The sequence below is a fragment of the Drosophila subpulchrella genome, chromosome 3L, assembly GCF_014743375.2.
Source record: "Drosophila subpulchrella strain 33 F10 #4 breed RU33 chromosome 3L, RU_Dsub_v1.1 Primary Assembly, whole genome shotgun sequence".
NCBI lineage: Eukaryota > Metazoa > Arthropoda > Insecta > Diptera > Drosophilidae > Drosophila > Drosophila subpulchrella.
Genome location: NC_050612.1, coordinates 5,954,540 through 5,978,089, shown reverse-complemented (window position 1 = coordinate 5,978,089; position 23,550 = coordinate 5,954,540). Strand labels below are relative to the sequence as shown.

The following is a 23,550-nucleotide window of genomic DNA, read 5'->3' as shown; positions in this document are numbered from 1 at the left end:
GGATTGAAAGGTTGAATTTTGTGGGGTTATATGGGATAGAAAACGTAATTCTTTTAAATTAAAGGATGTATTTTGGAAAATTTCAAACTTTCTTATGTAATGCATACGTAAAACCTGTTATTTAAGCTTAAGTTTATATTGCCTTCCTGTTTTGTAAGAAACCTGTATAAAGTAATGTAATAAAACTAAAACTAACTAACAGTAGTTTCTGTTTTTATACACAACAACATAAAGTCTACAATCGAAGTGTTTGTTTTAGTAAAATTACCCCTAAACAAATTAATTTAATGATAATGCGTAGGTAAATATTTTTCCCGAGTTTCGGTTCCCGTAATCATTTGCCATTTCGAATGCGCTTGTCGGTTATCGTTTTATGCCCTTTTCTGCCATGTCCTTACAACAAACAATGGGCCAAAATGTGATTTTAGTTTATGCCATTTTGACACGCTAATACACTTCCTCCTTAGCCCGATTTTGCCATTTGAGCGAAGAGCAGGCAGTTATAATCTGAGGCATTGTTGCCCGAATCCATTTGCCATATTGCCAGCTACGAGAAGAGCTGGCTGAATAACTTGCACTCGAGTGCACTTTGCCTTCATCATGATCATCCCCATCGACGTCGATGTTTGGCATTCAATTCAATTAAGTGAGTTCAACTTTTGTGCAAAGGAGGGAGTAAGAAAAAGCCAAGGATAAAGTTGATTCTAGTACGAGTATCCGCTGTCTACCTTATAATTGTATCCATTTGTTCTCATCAAACTTTTCCGATTCGTAGGTTATTTGACTTTTCTCACGACTTTATCTTTGTAGGCGCGCCCTTAACAAACCGTTTAGGTGTAAGTTACCACCTCTGCTTTAAGTTGTTTAAGATACATACATAGATTATAATTCGCCATTTTTTTGTAGAAATAAAAAAGTAGCTTAACAATTTGTTTTTCAAACACAATCAGATAATTTTGGGAGTGACTTTAAATAAATAATTTACAATTACCAATTGAAGTGGGAAAGTACTTTAATATAAAATATTTATATAAAAAAATCAAAACTAAAAAAAAACAACGAAGAACGCTATAGTCGAGTACCTCGACTATGTATCAGATACCCGTTACTCAGCTAAAGGGACCAAAGGGAAATGGAGATATGCAAGCAGCAAAGCGAGATTGAAATGCGCCACCTATCGGCGGTAGACAGATATAAGCGTTATGGGCGTTAGAGTGGGCGTGGCATATTTTTTTTGGGTCAATCGATAGGTATTGACAAGACCAATACAGTTCAGTTAAAATTTTGTATCTAGCATGAAAATTGTGGGCGCCACAGGCTTCGGCGGCTTGTGGGCGTTAGAGTGGGTGTGGCATATTTGCGTAACAAACTTTCGCTGCGCACAAGGCTACGGAATCTAAATCTGAGATCCCAATTCTCTATCCTTGATAGTTTCCGAGATATCCACGTTCATATGTACGATTTTTTGAAGTTTGTGGGCGGTTTGTGGGCGTAAAAGTGGGCGTGGCAAACTTTTATTTTTATCAATCGATAGGTATTGATGAGAACAATACATTTCAGTTAAAATTTATTTTTTATTTATCTATTTATTTATTCTAGCATCAAAACTGTAGGAGCCACAGTTTTGGGCGGTTTGTGGGCGTGGCACTCTACTGAAACAAACTTGCGCTGCGTAAGAAGCTCAGGAATCTGGACGCCAAATCTCAATAGCCTAGCTCTCATAGTTTCCGAGATCTCAGCGTTTATCCGGACAGACAGACAGACGGACAGACGGACAGGCGGACAGACGGACATGGCTAGATCGACTCGGCTAGTGATCCTGTTCAAGAATATATGTACTTTATGGGGTCGGAAACGCTTCCTTCTGCCTGTTACATACTTTCCGACGAATCTAGTATACCCTTTTACTCTACGAGTAACGGGTATAAAAACTCTGTATGTTTAATATATATAATAATGATAATGATATAGTAATGATGGCACTTGAAGGGTTTTGGAGTGTAACCGTTGTATGGTTTTCAAATGCTGAAAGTACTCATCGAAACGTTTCAGATCTCATTTGGCGTTCTCCTAGGCTAGCATGCGATTGCATATTATAGGAATGTAAAGATTTCAAGTAAAAATTGGCTATGTCTTGAGAGCCGAGTGCAATTTTCGGTTCATGTCTTCAATATTTTTGTAGGTATAGACATAATGATTAAAATGCAAAGCCATGTCTTATTTTATAATTTCGAAAATAGTCCATATTGTATTTAAGGTATTTAAATACCAACTCCTATATTTCCATTGCATATTTGAGTCAACATTTTGACAGTTACTTCTTCTTCATTGAACCCCTGTACCTGAAATTCAAATTCAAATATACATCGAGTTTTTTGACAAATCTGTACCATAAACACACCCAGCGTAATTAATCGGTATATAAAAGATAAAAACATCGTTTTGAGACGGATATAACATTATACTTCAAAGTTTTCCAAAGAGTTTTTGAATTAGTCTTGGTGTAGTTCTTGGCTACTGGCTGACCTTCCTCTAGTTAAGCCAATCCGAATTGATCCACCTTTTTGCTCCCGCCATCTGTGGTCCTCGGCCCTGGAAATTTCATTTGTGCATTCCGGTGATGCCGATGTCGCTGTCGCTGCACTCTGTTGCATTTTATAAGCTCTACGTGGCAGCAATCACCCCGAGGAAAACTGCACTTACTCCTCCCCAGAGGGTCCTGCTGGCCATGTGAAACGTGGGCGCCATCGGTTTTTATTTTGACCAATAAAAGTACTTGGTGCATGCAAGTTTGTTGTGATTGTGCGGCCAGCGGAGCGTATGAGCAATGTCATGTTAAGCAAGAACTTACAGGACCCGTAAATTGGGGCAGTATTTCTAGGTTAATTGCTCTCCACAGGGTCTTCGAGTGTTAGCTAGTGCATTTCAATAATTTATTAATGCACTTGGTAATGGGAAAATCTTGTCCCATTATTCATCAGATAGTGCAATATAATGTGACGTTCTTCTAACCTTTAGAACTATATAAATGGGTTCATGTTTGTCTTTTTTTAGAGTACCTAATAAAGTTAAATTAATAAAGTCAATATGCAAACCCAAAAGATGTTAACAAAGTTTTTCTAACCTTTAGAACTATTTAAACCTAAATACATGTGTCTTTTTAATAATGTTTAATTAATAAAGCTTAAAAGCATACCCAAAAGATGTTTACTCGTATTACCATTTAAGTTTAAAGCATAAAAAAATATTGTTTAAATCAGGGAACTGTTTTTTAAGTGTATAAAACACAGAACGACTATGCAATTCTCGGTCAATTAGTTATCAGAGTCTAGCCGAGCTTCGCTTGGTTAACTAGGAATTTAAATAATTTATTGCAACACTCGAATCCTGTATTTATTCGACCTCAAGACCCGAGGTAGCTAGCCCGAAATCAAAGCCGTATATTGCAGCTCAGGAGACCTCCTGCCAGTTTTCACATCCTTAATTCCGTTCATTTGGAACCCAGCAGAGAAACAGGCACTTGGAGGACTGAGAGCTGTCGTCAATGTCTTTGTGGCACCGCTGGGTTTGTGGGAAATCAGGGTCGGTTTCCGGTGCCCCAGTCTAATAATTTATGCAATTGCTGTATGCAGGAGGGTCGCCACTCGGCTGCCATGATGCAATTGTCAGCATTTGGCTTCGTTGGCACCGCAATCGCGAGTAATTGTGGAATGCCGCGGGGCACCAAACTCGCACAGCAAAAAATAAAAAGGGGAACAGGAGCTGGAAGCCAGCGTTGATGCTGATGTTTTGTGGCCTCAATTTGCTTAAACAGGCAATTAATATGCGCGGCAACGTTGTAAACAATGCCACCGGGGAATCGCGGGATAACCCCTCTTCAACCGCTTTCACTAATGGCCGGAATAAACACACTTTTGTGCGGCTCTTGTTTGGCTTAATTCGAGTTAATTTAATTTACAATTCAGCTGACATTTCAGTGGAAATTCCTGCAACTGCGCTATCAAATCGACTCCTTTCGCCCGACCATGTAAATGTTACTGTGATCCATGATAACGAACACAAATCCCTGGTTGACCTTGACGACTCTTTGGTCGTTGTCGCTCCCAACATCGGTGTTCACTAAAAGTAAAAAATACCCCTTCAGGTTTTTATCAATTTGGTTTGGCATATCAAAATATATTATTTGATTATGAGTTTTCAATAATTGTATTTTGATAGCACAGTAGGTAAATCATCAACTAATTCAGATTTTCGGCTTTACTTAACATTAACTTACTCAACACCCGATTTGGCTTGGATTCCAGAGAGTTGTACTGCTTAAACCTGGCAACATCCGTTTTCTGATCGTCATCAATGTCGGTGAAGACTTTCTTGAGACCCAGAGCCTTTAGGGCCAAATTCAAGTCCATGGTTTCTTGGACCGTAAAAAGGGGTAAGAACAGGTGAGTCTCCTCCGCTTTTCTCAGCTGTATTTTTAAATATTTATCCAGATTTTGTAATACTTTCTGGGTGCTTAGCTGTCGCCTGGGAATTAACACCAGCATGCCGATATCGGTCTTAGAAAATGGTATCATAACAGCCCGGACTTCGTCATCGTTGAAAAACTGAAGGGGGGCTACAGTGTACATCATTTCGACTTTATAAACGTATGGTGCCTTTTTGGGCCTCGCCATACTAAAAATTTGTGTAGTCAGCGATTTGAACCGATGTTTCCACGTACATGACATAGAAATTCCTTGCAGTCCCATAATTTTAGTGATGTTGGTTAAATCGTGTTTGTCAACCATGTGATGTCCACCTTTATCAAAGGATTTATGAAGCCACTTCTTGATTTCTTCATTTGACTTGAGTCCGTCTCTAAAGTTTATGTTCTCTACTTCAACACCGATTGATTTACTAATTTTCTTCATGTGCTGTGATTCATTGTGGTCCGGTGACAAGTAAAGTCGATTTGCCATCTTCAAGTCCTGCTTAATAGCCTTTAAACGAGCATTCCCGAAAAAGGATAAAATCTTGGCATGACGACGACCAGTATATCGAAGGGCTCGGGCCAATTGATAGTCCCTGCGATTGTTCTTCCCCAGATAGAGAATTGTTAGAGCCTGGTGAATTGCATACGGGGAGACCACAAAGTCTTGCGACAAATCTTTACTGCTCAGCTGCTTTATCAAATTAGTTTGGAATCGATTCTCGAAAACTCCTTCAGCCAGAACCAACATGAGAATACAATATAGAAGGGGTGTATTCATTTCAACCGCAGTAATGTGACTAATTATTTTTCAGTTTGGGTTTCGAAAAGCAATAATTGCATTAGGCACACTTTCAAATTCAATGGAACAAAAATATAAAAAAAATATGTCGTGTCCCGACTAGCGAATGATAATTACAATTTTTTCCCAGAAATGTACACACTACTATAAAATTAATTTTATCTGTCCATTCATTTCTAAAATTGAAGTGTTTTTCAAAATTGATCTGATGTTATAGAACCTTTTTAGGATTTAATAATTTAAAACATTATTTAAAGAAGTTGTTTAAACAAAAGAAAAAGCGACAAGAGGGTTTATAATAACAAACTAATTTATATACTAAGCAATTAAATCGGATCGAATTTAAATTAGCGCGGATTTTTATAAGATGGCTGAGTTAAATTGATAAATATAAGGTTATTGAACTATTTTAAAAAAGTAGTTGTAAGAATTCTTTATAATCATATGCAATAAGTATTCTGAAAATAAAGAAAACGGGTTGGATTGCTTAATTTCCTAATGCGTTTACGATAATATTGCAGAGGATTGCAGAAGGATTCTAGCAAAAGGACCACCACCTTGGGAATTATAATTAGAGAGCGGATTCTTAGCAAGTGAACTCTTCAAAAACATGGCTAATTATTTTTCCCTAATAATTTTATATTTTTAGATACCCCTTATTTGCTATTTTCATAGTGGAGCCTCATTAATAATTTTCCTTAATTGTGAACTGTTAAATTAATCCACTTGTCTATGTTTCTGAAGGATTCACTAGCCTCATGTCCGTTTGCTGGCTACCGCGGCTTAAAATTGGAAATATAAACAAAAGTTTTCCAAATTCTGGATCCTTTTCTAAAATTGCTTGTGTAGAAGAGCATTTTTGTGAACACATGACCATTAAGATCCTTGAGCATTTAGCAAACCAATTTTTGTAATAAGTTATACAAAAACTTTTTCTTTTTACCAATATTAAGCCAACCTGCTCTCGTATTCTCCAATTAAACGGGGTTACACAGCCAAGTTTCATAATTATGTTAACACCATCTCTACGGCAACACCCCAGCACTTCCGATTCTATTCCATCTCGGCGAGTTAACCGACTGCAATTTTAAATCCGAGCTCAGCTCGTGGCATAAAGCGTTTGAGCGCTCATTGCATTTTAATGGCATTTTGAAGCGCTGATGTTCCAGGACAGCGAGCAGCAGAGTGAAGGGAGAAAGTCGCATTGGCAGTGGCTGAGGAGTCGATTTAGATATGCTGCCACACAACGCCCACATGCAGCTTCATGGCTATCTAAAGCACTGAGAGAAAAATACACAATTTGGGGAAAGAGTTTATTGTCGTCGTAAAGTACGCCTCACAGTGTAATATATTTTCGATTTCAAGACGTAAAACCCAAGGTTAGGCAGGAAAGAACGCTGTAGTAGAATGCCTCGACTATCAGATACCCGTTACCAAGCTAAGGGGTCATTATCTCTTTATAAATGGTCTGGTTTAAACAATTTCTAGGTGGGTATTGATAAACAAAAAATCCTATTTGTACTTGTACAAAATCTTTAAAAATGTGCAACAGAGTTAGAGTTTCTGTTGAAATTGTTATTCTAGCACTAAAACTGTAAGCGCCTTACGGACGGACGGACAAACGGACAGATGAAGTTACAAACTTTCCGACAAATGCAATATACCCCTTTACCTTTCAAAGGTATCATTTCCATATATCAACATAAAAGGTATTTTATACAACGCTTTAAGAGTAAAGAAAGTCGTATAAAAAGACTGATAGTCTCCAAAAACTGCCTTAAAAGTTCCTGAGCACCTGTACAATCAGTTCTCGAATTTGTTTGCTCTGTAGAGCTGTTTTCCGAAGCGTTTGCCACTTTGTTGTGCCGACTTCTGTTTATCTCCGTCGCTGCCATTGGCCGTGGGGTTTCCTTGGGCTGCCCACGAAGTTGGGAGAGCTGGGGAAAGGCGGCAGGGATCCTGGCAGCAAGAAGCGAGGTGCTAAGGATCCAGGAGCCACGGCCGAGTCGCAGGCGCTGGCTTTGCCGCTCTGTGTGTGGCATGTCAGTGAGCACTTACACTAATTTCCAGTTATTTGCATGCAAAATTACCCGGCACCGGCAGAAGCAGCGCCAATGGGAACGACAACGACTCCACAGGAGCAGCCACACTAACCAGCACAAACAAGCCTAGCTGACACCAACAAAGATGGTAACTGGTCCTTGCTCTCTCGACACCGGAAACAAATTGTGTGGGTTGCTTATAATTCGATGCATATATTGTACTGATTTCCTATCATTCATAGCTACAATGTATTCTATAAATTTGAAGAGTTTGTTAACGCAGTACCCGAGTTTTCATATAACATAATTGTAAATGAATAAGTTTATAAATATTCGTAAATTTATTGTGCTATTACCCGCAGTATTAAAGTATTGTGTTATACTTTCAATAAAATGTTTTAAATTTGAATAAAATGTCTAAGATTTGTTAAAATCTTAGAGTTTCTGTGATGCCCAGTGTTTTTTCTACATTTTTTCAATTGAAAAATGTATATATAAAATATGTTTTACTTGATCAAGAACTGATTAATTAAACTATTTTTTTATTGAAATAAATATGCTTTTCGCATATGCTTGAATTTTTCTTTGTAGGTTCGTATTTAATGACCTTTTCTCAGTGCACATCCCGTCCATCAGCCAATTAAAAGGAGAAAATTATGTTAATTTTGAGAGGCCTAGGCTGCACTGTCATTTATCATTTGGCCCCGATTTCCCGTCATGGCTCAGGCCACTCCATACCCGCCGAGCTCATTATAGGTACCACCCACTCAGACCGGGGCACCGAAATCCACCTCCGTCCTTTGCCACTGACTTAATGCCCGTGATTGGCATTTGCCACTACGCCTACGCCTGACGGCAATTTTTATTCATTCGCCTTGCAGCAGGACGAAGGAAATATCGTGTGGGCGTGGGCACTTGTACCAGCTCACACATGCAACACCCACCCACTCGGGAACCCACTCACCCCGAAACTCGGTCCTCAGCGAGGACATCAATAATTTATATAGGAATTTGATAAATTATTTCGTACGACAGTCCTCTGCTGCCGCAACTAAATAAGTTAATTTGTCATAGGCAAGCCCTACAAAAAATTGTTCAGACATGTAAATGGTCTCGATGGGGTTTTGGCTTAGCTTTTGGTTCAGCTCTGATAGGGAATACATAATAAATTTGTTATTAATGGCCTAGACATGTGTACGTAGGATAAACTAGATTCGTGTCCTCTTTATGCGGAGGGACGACCGTCAGCAAGTTGTGGAGTTTTTTATTGCGATGCCCTGAATATTGCGATTTATGGAAAAATGATCTGCCCTATTAATTGGGAGTGGTTTGGTATTTTATTTATGGCTTATGTTTTACATATATACTAAATTCAATTTTCGCAAAAGCCTTCAAATTCAAGTTTTACTAAGATTAAGATTTATTTTAATTGATCGATTGAAAAGTATAATATTAATAAAATATATGATTTCCATCCAATAAATTAGTTTTTTATTGCTTAATGGGTGCCAAATGTAACTATATTTTAAAATAACCCATATTAGCCTTGTTTTCTTTTCCATCATTTCACGACGTAAGAAGAAAGAAATTACCTTTACTTTACTTGGGAAATGTTCTTATAATGTGTATAACATCTCTTTAACTTCTCTATAAGCAAGTTCATTTCATGCAGACTGTTTGGAAATTCAATGCTCAATCCTTAAACCATCTTTGCTTTGAGCCACCAACCGCATTACCCAGTTAGTGCTCAATCCGATTTTCTTTGCAAAGGTTAAGTTTTACGGACTTCCACCACTTAATCTCTTGGCCCGGTTCAATTGCAAGTTAAACAACTCAATTTGCCCCGGAGAAGCTATCGAATATGGACAGGCGATTGCACAGGCTATGGCGAACCGATTGCCAAACAAAGGATACGGCCACTCCCACTCCGCCCACTGGGGGCACACACACACTCACGCACTTGCTAGGAGGGGGACAATCAATGCCATTTCCTGCGACTAGATGGGACTAGCAATAACAGCAAAAACAAAGGCGACAAACTGGAAAACAACAATTTAATTAAAAATTTATAAGCGTGTCGTTGTCTTGGCAAACAAGCAGCCAAACAAAGCAACAAAAGCAACAATCTGTTGCTGCAACACCCACACGAAGGCAAACAGCAACACCAACACAATCGCAGAAAGGGTGAGCGAGAGGACAGCGGAAGTGGAGCACTCGAGCGCCCCCTGGCGGTGGAAAACGACGGCACACATGAGCGAACCGGAAATGGCCTGCTGCCATTGTTCTTGCCGCCATTTTCCGCCCCCACCCCTGCCATTTCGACTCGGCTCATTTGCTTTCGAGTTCCTGGCTTTGTTTAGACTTCTGCCGACTAATTACTGGAACTGGAGCTCCACTCTGAGCACCCATTGAGCTTAATTAGCACGAAAAAAGTTTCTCCCAGCCGCAGCGACATAATTGAAATGTTTACGTTTTGTTTCGCCGTTGGCTTCCCCTGGCTGGGTCTTGCTTTGCATTTGCTACAAAAAAGTTTTGTTTTTGCTCCCCATTCATTTCAATTAATTTGCAATTTTGTTAGATCATAATTCTATGCATATTCCGTAAGAAGCTCCCACTTCCGTTTCCCTTGGCCTTTGTTTTGGTTATCCTTTATGCTCATTATAAAAGCGAGGAATTACCTAAAGCCAGTCGACATTGCCGGTGTGCGAGAGTATTGTTCTGGCTGCGTAATTTATGGGACAACCCTGGTTATAATCTTAGCGAAGAGAACGCTCCTGGGTCGCCTATTTTTAAATGGATCTACTTTGGGTCGACCTTCAAAAATAAAGCAGATAATTTACGACTTTGAAAGGTGGCGGTGGCGCGGTGATTGATGGTAAATGCGTACTTAAGGCAACTAGCAATTTCCTGATTAAGAGATAAACACAGAGGCCTATTCCGCTCTTGACTTTTGAGGAACTTCATGGAATTGCTTTTAAATATAGCACAGTACTTAACAATGTAATATCTTGGCCAATATATGCAATCTTTCCAAATTAGAAATATTCTATAATGTTGTTTTTCCAGTTTATCTTGAGCTATGGCTTAATGGCTCAATTGTCTTTTGATCATTTACATAGACTGAACTTTTTCTACAAGGTATCCACCAAAAATGTTGGTGGATATCATTAAACCCCTTATGATTTCCCAAGCCATTTGTTTACCTTAAGGTATTCTTTAACTAAAATGCCTTACCCACTTAAAGTTTGCAAAAACATTTTTGCAAGGAGCCAAAACAAATTTCTTGCTTTCCTCTCCCATTCTTCATCAGTTCATTTTACTCAACGTGCGCCACTTATTTATCTCCCCCCACTTTATCACTTCCCCATCATTTTTTTCTCGGTGGCGTTATGGGTAGCATATTTTTTGGCGCCCGCTGTGGGGCGGAAAATTGCGGGGTTTACATTTCAATATCAGGGGCGTCTGTAAGACTCTTAAAAGCTTTGCCAATTGTTGAATATTTTACAGTTTTTTATTAGCTTTGTGTGTTTACCGATTGTCGCAAAAGGTTGTTCTGCTTGCTTACTTACGTACTACATATATATGTATGTGTATACCCGAATACGGGTTTATATCCAACATGTTCGCACGGGGGCATTAAATGTGTCGCCGTTTGCTCGCCTTTTTCGTTGATTTTTTTTTCTGTGATTATTTCTCATTAACAGCAACGCAGAAAACTGCGCTTATAATATTTTTGTTTTTTTTCTCCTTTCTGGCCCCGTTTTAATGGACACGGACCGTTGAGTTTAACGTCTCGTGCCAGTTGCCGTTGTTGTTTTTGCTTGGCCGGGCTTTCTTCCTTTTCTCACAAATTAGTCGCACGAACATTTTGCCGCTTTGCTGCCGCTGCTCTGGAAAATTGTTTGCAACATGCAAAGCGGCGGCCGCAAAATAGGCCGACAGAAAGCCCCATAGCCAAACCCAGACCCTCGGCAGACCTCGATGCTTTCGAGTGAAAACAAATATGCACTAGAGGTGGCAGCGTGCCTGGAAATAGGGGACCCCAAACTATCTATACACTAGGAGAAAGTCCAGAGCATCTTAGAAGTCAGTTTTTAATGTGTTGATGGCAGTGGACTTTCAAAACAGTTCTAAACATCTTCGTCGTTGTAGAAGATTGCCATGGAAATCAAGAGTTCTTATGGAATCCTTCAAAAATGATGCATTTTGTTCAAAACACGATGACGCAGTAAATAAAAATATAAATATAAATTTAAATCTTATCCGGGTTGGTGATGTACTAGAACTTAAGGGGAGCGATGGTTTCTTTTCAATCAATCATTTTTCTAAGTGCACCAGGATTATGTGCCTTTCTGTATCACGTGCCCATATTCTGCCAAGCAGAAGGACCAGAAAGCCGGGACCAGGAATGCTCCTGTCAGCATTCCTCGGTGTCGTCCCAGCCAGACTGACAAATACACAAAGAGACATGCCACACTCGGGGCCCTTATCCCCTCGAATCCCCTTCCACTTTTCCCATTTTTCCGAGTCCTTCGTCCTTCGCCGTGCATGCCACTCTTTTTTCATCGCTGCGGCTGCTTACACGAAATGAATATGGATTTCCTTTTAATTACAACTCCATGGCCCGCACAAAGCCTTTCACATTCTTTTCCGCGGCCTCGGCTATTTATTCCTGCAGCTATTTTTAGCCGAAAGTCTGAGCCGGCTCAGTTGCATAGATTCGACGTGTTTTGGTATCAGATTTCCCCGTGTCTACTGCCAATCAGAGCGACAACAATGGAATCCCATCTTCTCGGGATGTTTACGTCCGCCTTATGGATTTAAATGCCACAATGGCAACGGATTTATGGGTGGCAGAATTTGAATGTGTATTCAAATGAAATCTGTTGAATGCCAATATTTATGTGTTGTCTGTTATCAAGGTGCTTTTTTGTGGGGGAAATGGGCAGAAAGACTTGGGGCTTGCATATTTATGTAAATCCTATTTTATGGAAAGCGATTATATTGTTGGATGTGGCTCTGTATTTTACATATTGTTCAATATTTTGTATTCATTGATTTTAGATGTAAGGTATTGTAAGCTTTAAAGAGATTATACTTTAAAATCAAGTCTGTTTCTTAGAAATATATAAAAAGGCTCTGAAAATTACAATTCTCATCTGTTCTGTGAAGTTAAAAGGGTATTACCTGCAGAATGAGGTACCATTCAAACAATGATGTGTTCTGCAGTATTCTATATACAGCATACTGCAAAAGTCGAAAACCAAATACTCAACGTTAAGCGCCTTTTCAAATCAGTTCAAGGCGCATAATTGGCAAATTTCCAGCTATTCACCCGCCCACAACTCCATTAGGCTCATCAAAGAACATTCCTGGCTAATCCCCCATTTAGTTAATGCTTGCTTACCGGTGATACAGATTATTATTTCATTATCCGGAGGCGCTCGGCTCGGTTGTACTAAGAGCGTTTTATGCTGAGCAGATTGTGTACGGTCGATATGGAACCTTTAGCAAGCACATAATTTCATACGGTATACGGTGCCTGAAAGGTATAAACACTGGCGATATTCGCATACACATGCTACCTGTACGTGTGGGCTTGTAAAAAACAAAAGCAATGGCCGTTGGCTTCGACATGTTCATCTTTTGCTCGGATGAGCTGCCTTCGCCTCTCCGGGCTGTTTAAATATGTATTGCTTTGCATATTTTATAAACTCCACGTGCTTTTTCAGACAACACTTACTCACCAACACCCCGCACACAAACCACCGCCCACGGAGGCACACTCGCAATTCGCGTTTGCTAACTCGATAATATTGATTGGTTAAGAGAAGCCGAGGATGAACAGGAAATATGCCTGGTACTTTGTCGGAAAGCCAAAACAAAATTCGAAAACCTATTGCAAGTAGTTCGGAAAATCCATTTTTTTTAATTTTTCCAACGTATTTTATATTGAATATAAAAAAAGTACAAGTTTACAAGTTTCCATTCTGTTTGAAGTCTAGAAATTTAAGGTCTTTGAATTGATTTAAGGCTAGGAGCATCTTCTTTTGTACTATCAAAAATATATACAAAGCGTCTTTTTAAGACCAAAATATTAAAAAAAAAATATTTTTTTTAAACCCCAGAATTCTTATGAAAAATTTGTATAAAATGATATAATACCTTTTTTACCACGTATTTTAAAACCTTTTCAACTGATTTAAGAAGACTAGGCACTTCAATCAGCTTTTAAATATTAGGTATCTTTGGGAAAACTAAGCCAAAATGATTCGCGATAGGTGATATTGCATCATAAAAGTAACATCCTTTTAAAAGACTGCGCAATTGGGCATCTCTGCTGCACAGGACTCGGGTTTCGGATCGAAAAGTGAGTCGCAGAGTCTCTTCCAGGGTCAATATTGGTAATGTGGGTCATCAACTTACCATTTCGCAGGCTCCACCGCAGCGAGCGTTGGTTCCGTGGTCCGCGCCATCGCGATAATCCTTTGTTCGCTGATATGGGGCGTTTTAAAACGCGCGCGTTTCTGGCCGCTCTTTTCTGATTTTCACCTGCTTTGTGTTTTGGTGTGTGGTTGTGTACTTGACAAATTGTTATGGCTGTTGTTTGCTTGTTAGTTGCCGGTTGCTTGTTTTTTTACACTTTTTGCCACTCACTTTGGGGATGCTGATTAATGGCCCTTCGGTTGATCGTTTCACATGTGCATTAGACGCTCCATTTTTGTATATGACCGCGACACATTGCCGAGGATTATGTGATTCTTCCGGGCACTGGATAAATATTTAATCATTCAATTTCCGAGCGCCGCAAATGAGCAAATTACAACGGAGAAAAGGGAGGAAGTGGACTCAGTTTTCCCCGCTTGGCCATTTAAGGCGACTTCCACCGCAGATCCATTCGCATTATCAGGTTTTGGCCAAACCCTATAACGCCCCTCCGCCCACCGACCACGCCCCTTTGGCTGCAGAGTGTCTCAAGTGCGCCATTAGGCGTTTGTTAATGGCCTTTTACCGTTTTGCTGCTCATCTCGTAGCGCCATGCAACGAGACACTTGGAAAAAGGGGTATGTTTTCACGAGGCCAATATCTTTTTTCAAAATAAATTTTCTTAAAGTACAACTTTTAGTTACCCCTTTTTCCTTATTTGTATCTAAGCCAATTATTTTAAGAAAATTTATTTCTAACCTTTTACTCTTCTTTCTTAATATTTGAAATATTTTGTCCTAAAAATACCTGTTTTGACGTTAGTTTCTTAAGACTTGGTTAATCTAAACCTTAGTAATATATCCAAAAACTTTAAAAATTACTTTATATTCACTCACAATATGACAAAAAATACAAAAATAGTTATGTTCCATGTAGATTATTCATTTTGAGACTGTTAAGGATAGTAAACTCTCGACTCTTTTTCATTGGACATTCTTGATTTGCGATCTTTTTTTCCGTGTGCAGCAACAAACGCGCTGTAAACTCATTTAATATGCTTAATGACGTCATGTGTGCGCTGTTTTAAGTAGCCTCCCCCTTTTCGAACGTGTGTGTTAGCCCCACCCTGCATGCGACAATTCTCAGTTGCCTCTTCTCTGTTATTGTCACTGCCGATGTTGCTGGATTTTGCTGGGTTTTTGTTTTAGGGGCACTCCTCTTTTGTTGATTCTCAGCCTTCATTGTTGCGTTGGTCATTTGAAATGCAGATGGCCTTGGACGGCTTAGCCCCTGGCTCCACTTTGAATGCTCCGCCCAAAATAGTCTCGCTAAACTCTTAACAAAACTGCGAATAGTTGTGTGAATGGCAGCACAGCCTTGGGGGAATCTCACTAACTTTGCCATAGAATTTGCGAGTCAAAGGAGCCCAGAGTCAAACGGTCTTCATGGTTTCCTTTTAACTTTTTGGATTATGACCTCGAATCAATGCTGATTTGGCAGTTTTTCTGCTTCGCATGTTAGTAAAACTATGGGAGGCGGAAGTCTTTAGCTGCACGAGTTTCGTTAGTGAAATATAATATTTAAGGATCTCTTGAACTATGTTGTTTCTTAAAACCACACTATGTCTTAGGCCTTACATTAAATATAGGTTAATGTAAAGTTTTTGCAATGCTTCAACTTAATATTTCCTCAGTTTATAGAGATCTTCATATATGTAAATCGTTAAAATAGAAATATCATTTACTTCTAAGAAAACAAATTGTTGTCGAAAACCCATTATTCACATTCTATTTTTGTTGAAAATAAACATTTTTGAAATGAATACAACCTTTATTTTCTTTTTCACTTTAACTATTCTTGCGGCATAGGGAGATCTTCAAGTTCTCTGTAACTCTGCCCAGCAATCCGGTTCAACATTCCCTTTAATTCAACTATCTTAATACTTTAGTTTGGCTGACTATGCATGGCTGATGAGTTAATGTCCTGTATTAATTAAATGCCACAGACGCTCCTCTGGGAAGTGCAAACTGCTGGAGTTATTTACTGACCCAAGACCTTAAACACGTTATATTCCGCTGGTCATGTAGCCGTCTTGGCCTGCCATTTAAAGCCAGTTGGCTGACACAATCTAGTGTTGGCTTTGCATGTTCCACAGCCCACTTACTGGTGGTAACAAGGCTCGGTCTGGCAGCTGACTTAGCCTCCCGAGCTGGCCTGTTTTCCCCGAAAAGAAGTTCACTCCCTTTCGCCGCTTTAACAGCACTTTTGTGGGTTTTGTTTAATTTTGATCGTCGTGTTATTCAAATATGTAGACACTCACACGCACTCACACTAGAACCGAATGGCAAAGAAATTTCCACTCCTCGAATTCGGGGAGCAACTCCCCATAAAACCAGTTTCTGTTTTCTATTTTTTGTTTTTTTTTTTTGCTTTTTGGTTAAAGAGGAAGTTCTGGCCGAAACCGAGGCGAAGTCCGAAACTAAATCGAAGCCACAACTGTCGGGAGCGAACGATTCTGGGGAGAGGTCCACGTCCGTTCGGGAACAGCTTGAGCAACAAACTGTTGGCCAAAAGGATTTTTTGGTTCTTGGAGTCGGCCAAAGCTCGTCGGGCTCGTGTTGGGGGCACGCTGTTGCTATTGGCAATGAAAGCTTTCCGCGCTTTCCCCCACCCGCGCGCTGTTTTCCACCATTTTCCATGTGCGGCAGGACACGTGCGGAGCTTTTTAGCACGTGAGTCGTGTGTGTTTTACGCCTGGACAACGGCCGTGTGGCATTTTCGGAAACCTTTCTCAACAAGTGGAAAGCTTTCAATTTGCCATTAATTAGCGCCCGTCCGCTAATTGAATTTTCATGGCCACGACAACGGACAGGCACTAATTTTCACTTTTTTTTGGCAACTTTCAAACCGTTTCAACTGCGCTCAGTTTCAGTTTCAACCTGTTGACCAGCTTGTGGGTGGCACTGCCAGTGGGTGGCGCAACTTTCGTCCTTACACCGTTTCGCCCAGCAGCAGGGACCTTGCCTCGCTCTTGAAAACGGCAACAAGCGGGCGGGAGTCGGCTGAAATATTTATGCACGTAAGGTCATCACAGCTATTTGGCTGCACTCCGCTCAGCTGGCACTAAAAATAAGTCGGTAAGTAGATATAAGTATAATTCTCGTAGCACACTCTCTCGCACACATATTTCGCAAGTTTTCGTCTGGCGAGGCAGGCGAAATTTTTGAAATTTCGTGCCTTAATACTTTGGCAAGGTCGTGGCGCTGAGGCCCTTGTAGAGTGTCCGACAGCAATGGAAGGTCTATAATTGAAAAATAATTGCAATAATTGTATCGTGGTCATATTTTGCCGTGTTCTTACAGTCCAAGTGATGATGAATGGTGTGTTATGGAAGACAAAGAAGTGAGTCAAAACTCAGTCATAATTTTTGTGCATATGTTTTTCAAGAAAATACTCAATAGCCCACACATAAAGTTTAAAGGTTAATACAACTTTAGCAACTTTAAAATCTCTATAAAATCAGGCTTTTGACAGCATTTAAATAAAATTTGGTCATCAAGAAAAAACTTAAAAATAACTACATTTTTTAATAGCATGCTTTAGTTAAATATAAGATGGTGGTATAGGTTAATCAAAAAAAAAATATTTTATTCATTTATAGAAATAATTTAGAAGAGCTTTAAGTACCCGCAAACTTTAAATTATAAAATGTCTAAGATATCAAGCTTTTGACAACTTTCAAACACCAATTTATCATCAAGAAAAAGCTCGAAAATAACAGTATTTTATAAAGGCAGGCTTTAGTTAAATATAAGATGGTGGTAAAGCAAAAGCACAATTCCGGTGGTGTTTTCAAAAGCTTCAAAAGCATGTCTCAACGATGTATTGTAAATGTAGATTGTTTCTAAAGTTTTACTGAAGTCCACCAGTGGATATTTATACCCGTTACTCGTAGAGTAAAAGGGTATACTATACCCGTTACTCGTAGAGTAAAAGGGTATACTAGATTCGTCGGAAAGTATGTAACAGGCAGAAGGAAGCGTTTCCGACCCCATAAAGTATATTTATTCTTGATCAGGATCACTAGCCTAGTCGATCTAGCCATGTCCGTCTGTCTGTCCGGATGAACGCTGAGATCTCGGAAACTATAAAAGCTAGGCTATTGAGATTTGGCGTGCAGATTCCTGAGCTTCTTACGCAGCGCAAGTTTGGACAATACATTTCAGCGGCTTGTGGGCGTTAGAGTGGGCGTGGCACATCGCTGCAACAAACTTGCGCTGCGTAGGAAGCTCAGGAATCTGCATGCCTAATCCCAGTATTGTAGCTTTTATAGTTTCCGAGATCTCAGCGTTCATGCGGACAGACGGAGAGACGGACATGGCTAGATCGACTCGGCTACTGATCCTGATCAAGAATATATATACTTTATGGGATCGGAAACGCTTCCTTCTGCCTGTTACATACTTTCCGACGAATCTAGTATACCCTTTTACTCTACGAGTAACGTGTATAAATAGCGCTTGTAGCTTAAAAGAATTTTAAATATATTTTTTTTTGTGTCGTATGTCAAAAGTTCAGGAATATCAAGGGCTATAATCCTTAAAATTTAATTTGAAATCGCTAGAGACGTTTTTGAGAAATCGGAAAAAATCGGAAAAAACGAGAAAGGAAGTTAACTTCGGCAAACCGAAGTTTGTATAACCTTGCAGCTATAATTATTAAATTAAAAAACACAAAAAATGGTATTCCCAATAGTATAAGATAATATGTCAGAAAACACCGAAGCTATAATTTGTTTCATATTATTTTCCTACCAATTTTCCGATCGTTCCTATGGCAGCTATATGATATAGTCGTCCGATTTTGATAAAATTAAATTCGAAATTCAGAACTTATTAAAATATTTTGTTTCCAAGCGTAGGAGGTTATATGTTAAAAAACACCGAAGCTATAATTTGTTTCATATTATTTTCCTACCAATTTTCCGATCGTTTCTATGGCAGCTATATGATATAGTCTTCCGATTTTGATAAAATTAAATCCGAAATTCAGAACTAATTAAAAAATGTTATTTCCAAGCGTTGGAGGTTATATGTTGAAAAACACCGAAGCTATAATTTGTTTTATGTTATTTTTCCACCAATTTTCCGATCGTTCCTATGGCAGCTATATGATATAGTCGTCCGATTTCGTTAAAATTTAATTCAAAATTCAAAACTAATTAAAAAATGTTATTTCCAAGCTTCGGAGGTTATATGCCAAAAAACACCAAAAATATAATTTTTTAAAATTTTTTTGTTGTCCGATTCGGCTGGTTCCGACTTATATACTACCTGCAAAAGATATAAGACTTTTGGGAAGGTTTCAGCCCGATAGCTTTAAAACTGAGAGACTAGTTCTAGTCTCGTCTAGTCATGCTGATCAAGAATATATATACTTTATGGGGAAACGGAAACGTCTCCTTCACTGCGTTGCAAACTTCTGACAGTGCGCATAATTTTTTAACGGTGGTATTTAGACAGATCATGTTAGAAAGACGTATCAAAGCATTTCAAATTTCTAACAACATATAGGACAAGCCAGTAGCTTTAGGGGCCGTCCATAAACCACGTGGACAAATTAAGCACTTTTTGAACCCCCCTCCCCCCCTCGTGGACAATCGTGGAATTTTAACAAACCTCCCCCCCCCCCACCCCCTATTTTTGTCCACGTGGACTTTTTTATTGAAATTTTTTAAAATTTAAATTTAAAAGTGGAATAAATAACAAAATGGTTAAAATTAAATTTGTACTATGTCCACGTGGACATTTACCTCGAGCACCCCCCTCCCACCCTCGTGGAAAATCGTGGACTTTTGTCGAACCCCCCCCTCCCCCCAAAACTGTCCACGTGGTTTATGGACGGCCCCTTAGTAGTTCACAAGTTACGGGTGTACAAAATTTAACTATTTATAGCTGTTTTTACGCCAAACTAACTGGTTTTTCCAAAAGTGGTAGAACTAATGTTTGTGATAGTGATTCTTTGATAGCAAGAACAAAACTTAATTGCTATTATGAGGATAAACATATTCCTATGGGTGTACTGATACTGAAATGCAGGGCTTCGAAGCAAAGTTATATAGCTTGAGCATCAGTCGAGTTGTGGCATTAAGTGTAGCTGGTTGTAGATCCTAAATGGCATTGTCTTTTTACCGTTCTATCGGTACGTCCAAAGTTCCTCACTGACTTTTATAGTATAGAAATCCAGTGGTCTCCAAGAATATTTATTAGTCATTTGCTGTTCTTCCAGTTATTGCGATATCGCTAACATGCAATATCCTTACTATCGCCGCTTATCTTTATGTTAGGAAGCTCCGAAATACACTCGGCAAGTGCGTTATAAGCAGCCTTTTGACCAACTTCATGTGGCAGAGCTTGGGTTTAATCCAAATGTGGTTCTCAGTACCCCATTCATTCAACAAAGGTTCGCTTTTTTATTAGGAAGTTGAAGACTAAATTTGGATATGAGAAATCACTTTTACTACTCTCCTTGCAGTTCCTTTTGTCTTCTTTTTTGCACACAATTTCTGGCTCTCAGTCATGAGCTATCATTTATGGAGGACTTTTAAGTCTGTCAATGGCGAGGAACCCCGTTTTCTGTTCCTGGCCTACAATGTCTACGTGTGGGTTCCGACTGCGATTCTCCCTGGAGGCACTGCATTTATTTACCTTTTTTATGGCGAATTAATAAATATAGGTAACTAAACGAGTACTTAAAAAATATTTGCTTCCTTTTGAGAAATTCACAAATCCACCTGCTTAATCAACATCTAGAGCCTAATTTAGTAGTACCTTTTGGTTTGTTTTTCATGACATTATATGTTTCGTTTACAGCGGCAACATTTTTCTTATGTACTTTCCTGGTATTACTAATTTCGAGTGTCCTCACATTGATTATGTTCCTTTTAACGATCACTCACATTCTGAAAGTAAAGAGGCAAGTAATGAAGTTAACTCAAGGAGATGAGGAGACTATGACCTGCTTTAATTTAGACAGTGAGACGTGAGTAAAATTTATTTTAAAGCCTGTCATTGAAGATACTTTATACTTCTTCTGTTTTTGTAACATAGTTATTTGTACTGCCTTCGGATCCATTTTGTGATGGGACTGACTTGGACTCCGTTTTTTATTAGTTATGTTGTGAGTTCAATTGGTTTCAGACATCCGATACTTAATGTTATCGACTTTTTAATTTGGGGCAATGGTGCTTTCGTTTTTATACTTCTTATCCCTAAGCGCAACACCCTTAGGTTACTCGAGGATAGGTAAGTCACATAAAATTAAACATAATCTTTGATTAACCTTTTTTTCTCTCCTCCAAGTCTTCGAGGAAGACCAAAAAAGCAGTTTGTCCGTGCTCAGAGGGTTAAAAGCCCGGCTTAAATAAGGCTTACTTTTTATTGTCAAAACAAATAAAGAAACACTTTGCCTTAATGTAGACAATTTTAATTAGATGTTTATTTATCTTTCTGAATAAAAACTTGAATTTTTTTTGTTCGACGGCGTTATTGAACCCGGATCTTTCGCGAGAGGAGTGAACACTTGTGAATTCTCTACCAATTGCGCTTTGGGTATCTATGCATTTTATATGAAGTAGTAACCAGGTAAGTTCTTAGTAAAGATTTTTAAGACAAAGAAGTGTACATGCCTTAGTTTGTATTGTATACCGTTTGACATGGTGGTACGAATACTTAAAAATTAAAACAAGTAAAAGGTTGGCATTGGGACTTAAACCTGCGTAACATCGATTTCTAACCAAACGGATAGCAGTCCGGCCGCTGGCATGTTTTGAAATTGAATATTTTAGTGCGACAGATCATGGAAAATCAAATATTTTTTAGAAAAAAAATATATATTTTAGAAAAGATTTCTTTTTTTTTAGAGAACCTTTCTACCTTTTATAAAAATATATCTTGTTAGGGTAAGAATCATTTTAGGGTGTTCATTTATAGAAAAGGTAATGGAAAACAATTTTATTTTTGCGTTAGCCTATCTAGTTTTAGGCCGATTCCAGTTTATGGTAACCATATCCTATACTCAAGTAACGCTTTCTTGGCTTAAGAAATTGTTTATTGATATAAGAAAAATTTCCTTGACATAAGAAATAACTTTCTTGTACTTAGAAGAAATAAATTTTAATGCCGATTCTCTAAAATGTAGGGTTCATTTTATTGTATTTGTAAAACAAATGCTAAGTAATGAATTTTTAACAAAACAAATAAAATTAAGCCACCTTATTTTCGAGAAAAATTAAACAAAATATAATTTCTTTAAAAACATTTTAAAAAAATATATATAATATACTAAACGAATGAAAGTTTTCTAAAATTATTTAACTATAACGCAATTCACACAAAAAAGAAAAATTTTATTGAGCGACATGTTAAATTCCAATGAAAACCATATCGAGTTCCCTATAGACGTTTTCTCCTATTAAAATACCGATTTAGGTCTGGCTGGTACTACTTTTCTTATCGCTAGCTGTTTATCCTGATGAAGGCTGCCAAAGGCTTGAGTCGAATTCAGTGCAATATGTGTATTTAGTCCACCAAAACCCTGCTGCGAACAACAATTTTAAAAAAGTGGTCCGCGATAGAAAGCTTTTTAATCATCACATTTCGTTTGGTTCTTTGTAGAAAGTCAATATATTTAAAATGCTGTGGACTTGGGAGCATACTGGTGAAGTTTTTTTAAAGACCACTATGATATTGAAAAAAGCTTGATAACTAAATAAATATACCGGCCAAACTTTATTATTTCTGTTTCTGTTCCTTCAGTTCTCGTGATTTCAATGATCTGCGATATTCTTACCATTGCCATTTATAGTTACGTAAAGAAACAACGAAATACACTCGGCAAGTGCGTTATTAGCTGCCTACTCAGCATGGTCATGATGCAACTTCTTTGGATACTAGGCCTTTTGGAGTTATTGGATCTTAACCTTTACTTGGGTATGTTATTGAATGAATATCTGGTCAGATTGCCAATATTTTGTAAGCTTTTATTATTTTCAGTATTGTATGCTACGGTATTCTTCCAGGGCGCTTACGTTGTATGGCTTTCTGTCATTAGCTATCACCTGTGGCAAACCTTCAAGCCCCTGAAGCGCGATGATCATCGATATCAATATCTGGTCTATAGTGCTATTGCTTGGATCACGGCTGCTGGCACTGTAGGATTGTATATGAATACGTATACATTGTATATCTTGGTGTTTGGGCTTGGTAATTTTACATAACGTTTAGAAAGTGTTACAGTGAAACTTCCACAACTTGTACCAGTTGAGAACAAAATAAAGAGGGACAAATGTACGTATCTACATTTTCACTCTTGTAAGTTAAGTTAATCTAGTCTAGTTGGAATCCTTTACTATCCAGAAATCACTTCATCGACCAGTCGTGTAAAATATATATTAAGCCCTAATTTATGGGTGAGCATTGCAAAAGAGTTCAAAGAACTCTCACAGTTTTGAAAGCTTTACTGATTCAAAATTATTTATAATCAAATGGTGTAATACTATTGACTCTTTGAGCATTGACTGTATTAAAAAAAGAACTCTGTGTCAGATCTCATTAATTTAGGATTCCAGATCCTACGTATATTCAATTTGATCATGTTTGTCTTGACTGTCATTAACATTCGGAAAGCAAAGAGAGAAATTATGAGGTTTGAGCAACAGAAAGAGACCACAAGGACTTGCTTTAATTTCGATGCCCAAACGTAAGACCAAACGTATACCGGTTTTCTAACATAACGGCTCATCTTTTTTCCTT

At 38.5% G+C, this 23,550-nt stretch overlaps 4 protein-coding genes across 6 annotated transcripts in view; 2 read left to right on the top strand and 2 right to left on the bottom strand.

Annotated features, from left to right (window-relative positions):
• The window catches only part of LOC119553049, a 34,049-nt gene extending 17,770 nt beyond the window's left edge, over nt 1-16,279 (bottom strand). For both annotated transcript variants that reach the window (XM_037863159.1, XM_037863160.1), the window contains exons 1-2: nt 15,903-16,279; nt 13,739-14,083 (exon numbers count right to left, since the gene is read on the bottom strand). The gene's annotated coding sequence lies outside the window, so the exon portion shown is untranslated. The remainder of the gene's footprint in view (nt 1-13,738; nt 14,084-15,902) is intronic.
• LOC119553050 (accessory gland protein Acp76A) lies at nt 3,947-5,425 on the bottom strand. Its single transcript, XM_037863161.1, has 2 exons — nt 4,277-5,425; nt 3,947-4,119 (listed from the first exon to the last, which is right to left on the bottom strand). The coding sequence occupies exons 1-2, from the start codon at nt 5,247-5,249 to the stop codon at nt 4,001-4,003; spliced, it is 1,092 nt and encodes a 363-aa protein (XP_037719089.1). The 5' UTR covers nt 5,250-5,425; the 3' UTR covers nt 3,947-4,000.
• Nucleotides 16,280-19,875: 3,596 nt separating the features above from the next.
• Nucleotides 19,876-21,188, top strand: LOC119554826 (G-protein coupled receptor Mth-like). Its single transcript, XM_037865900.1, has 6 exons — nt 19,876-19,939; nt 20,027-20,200; nt 20,273-20,473; nt 20,611-20,779; nt 20,848-21,042; nt 21,100-21,188. Exons 1-6 carry the CDS (start codon nt 19,912-19,914, stop codon nt 21,158-21,160), a joined length of 828 nt encoding a protein of 275 aa, XP_037721828.1. The 5' UTR covers nt 19,876-19,911; the 3' UTR covers nt 21,161-21,188.
• A 115-nt stretch (nt 21,189-21,303) lies between these two features.
• On the top strand, nt 21,304-23,206 carry LOC119554996 (probable G-protein coupled receptor Mth-like 7). Of its 2 annotated transcripts, XM_037866135.1 has the most exons (3): nt 21,304-21,381; nt 22,604-22,728; nt 22,792-23,206. In XM_037866135.1, exons 2-3 carry the CDS (start codon nt 22,662-22,664, stop codon nt 23,013-23,015), a joined length of 291 nt encoding a protein of 96 aa, XP_037722063.1. In that variant the 5' UTR covers nt 21,304-21,381; nt 22,604-22,661; the 3' UTR covers nt 23,016-23,206. The 2 variants fall into 2 exon arrangements, with proteins under 2 accessions (XP_037722063.1, XP_037722062.1); XM_037866134.1 differs by lacking the exon at nt 21,304-21,381 and having other exon boundaries at nt 22,553-22,728.
• The last annotated feature ends 344 nt before the right edge of the window (nt 23,207-23,550 follow it).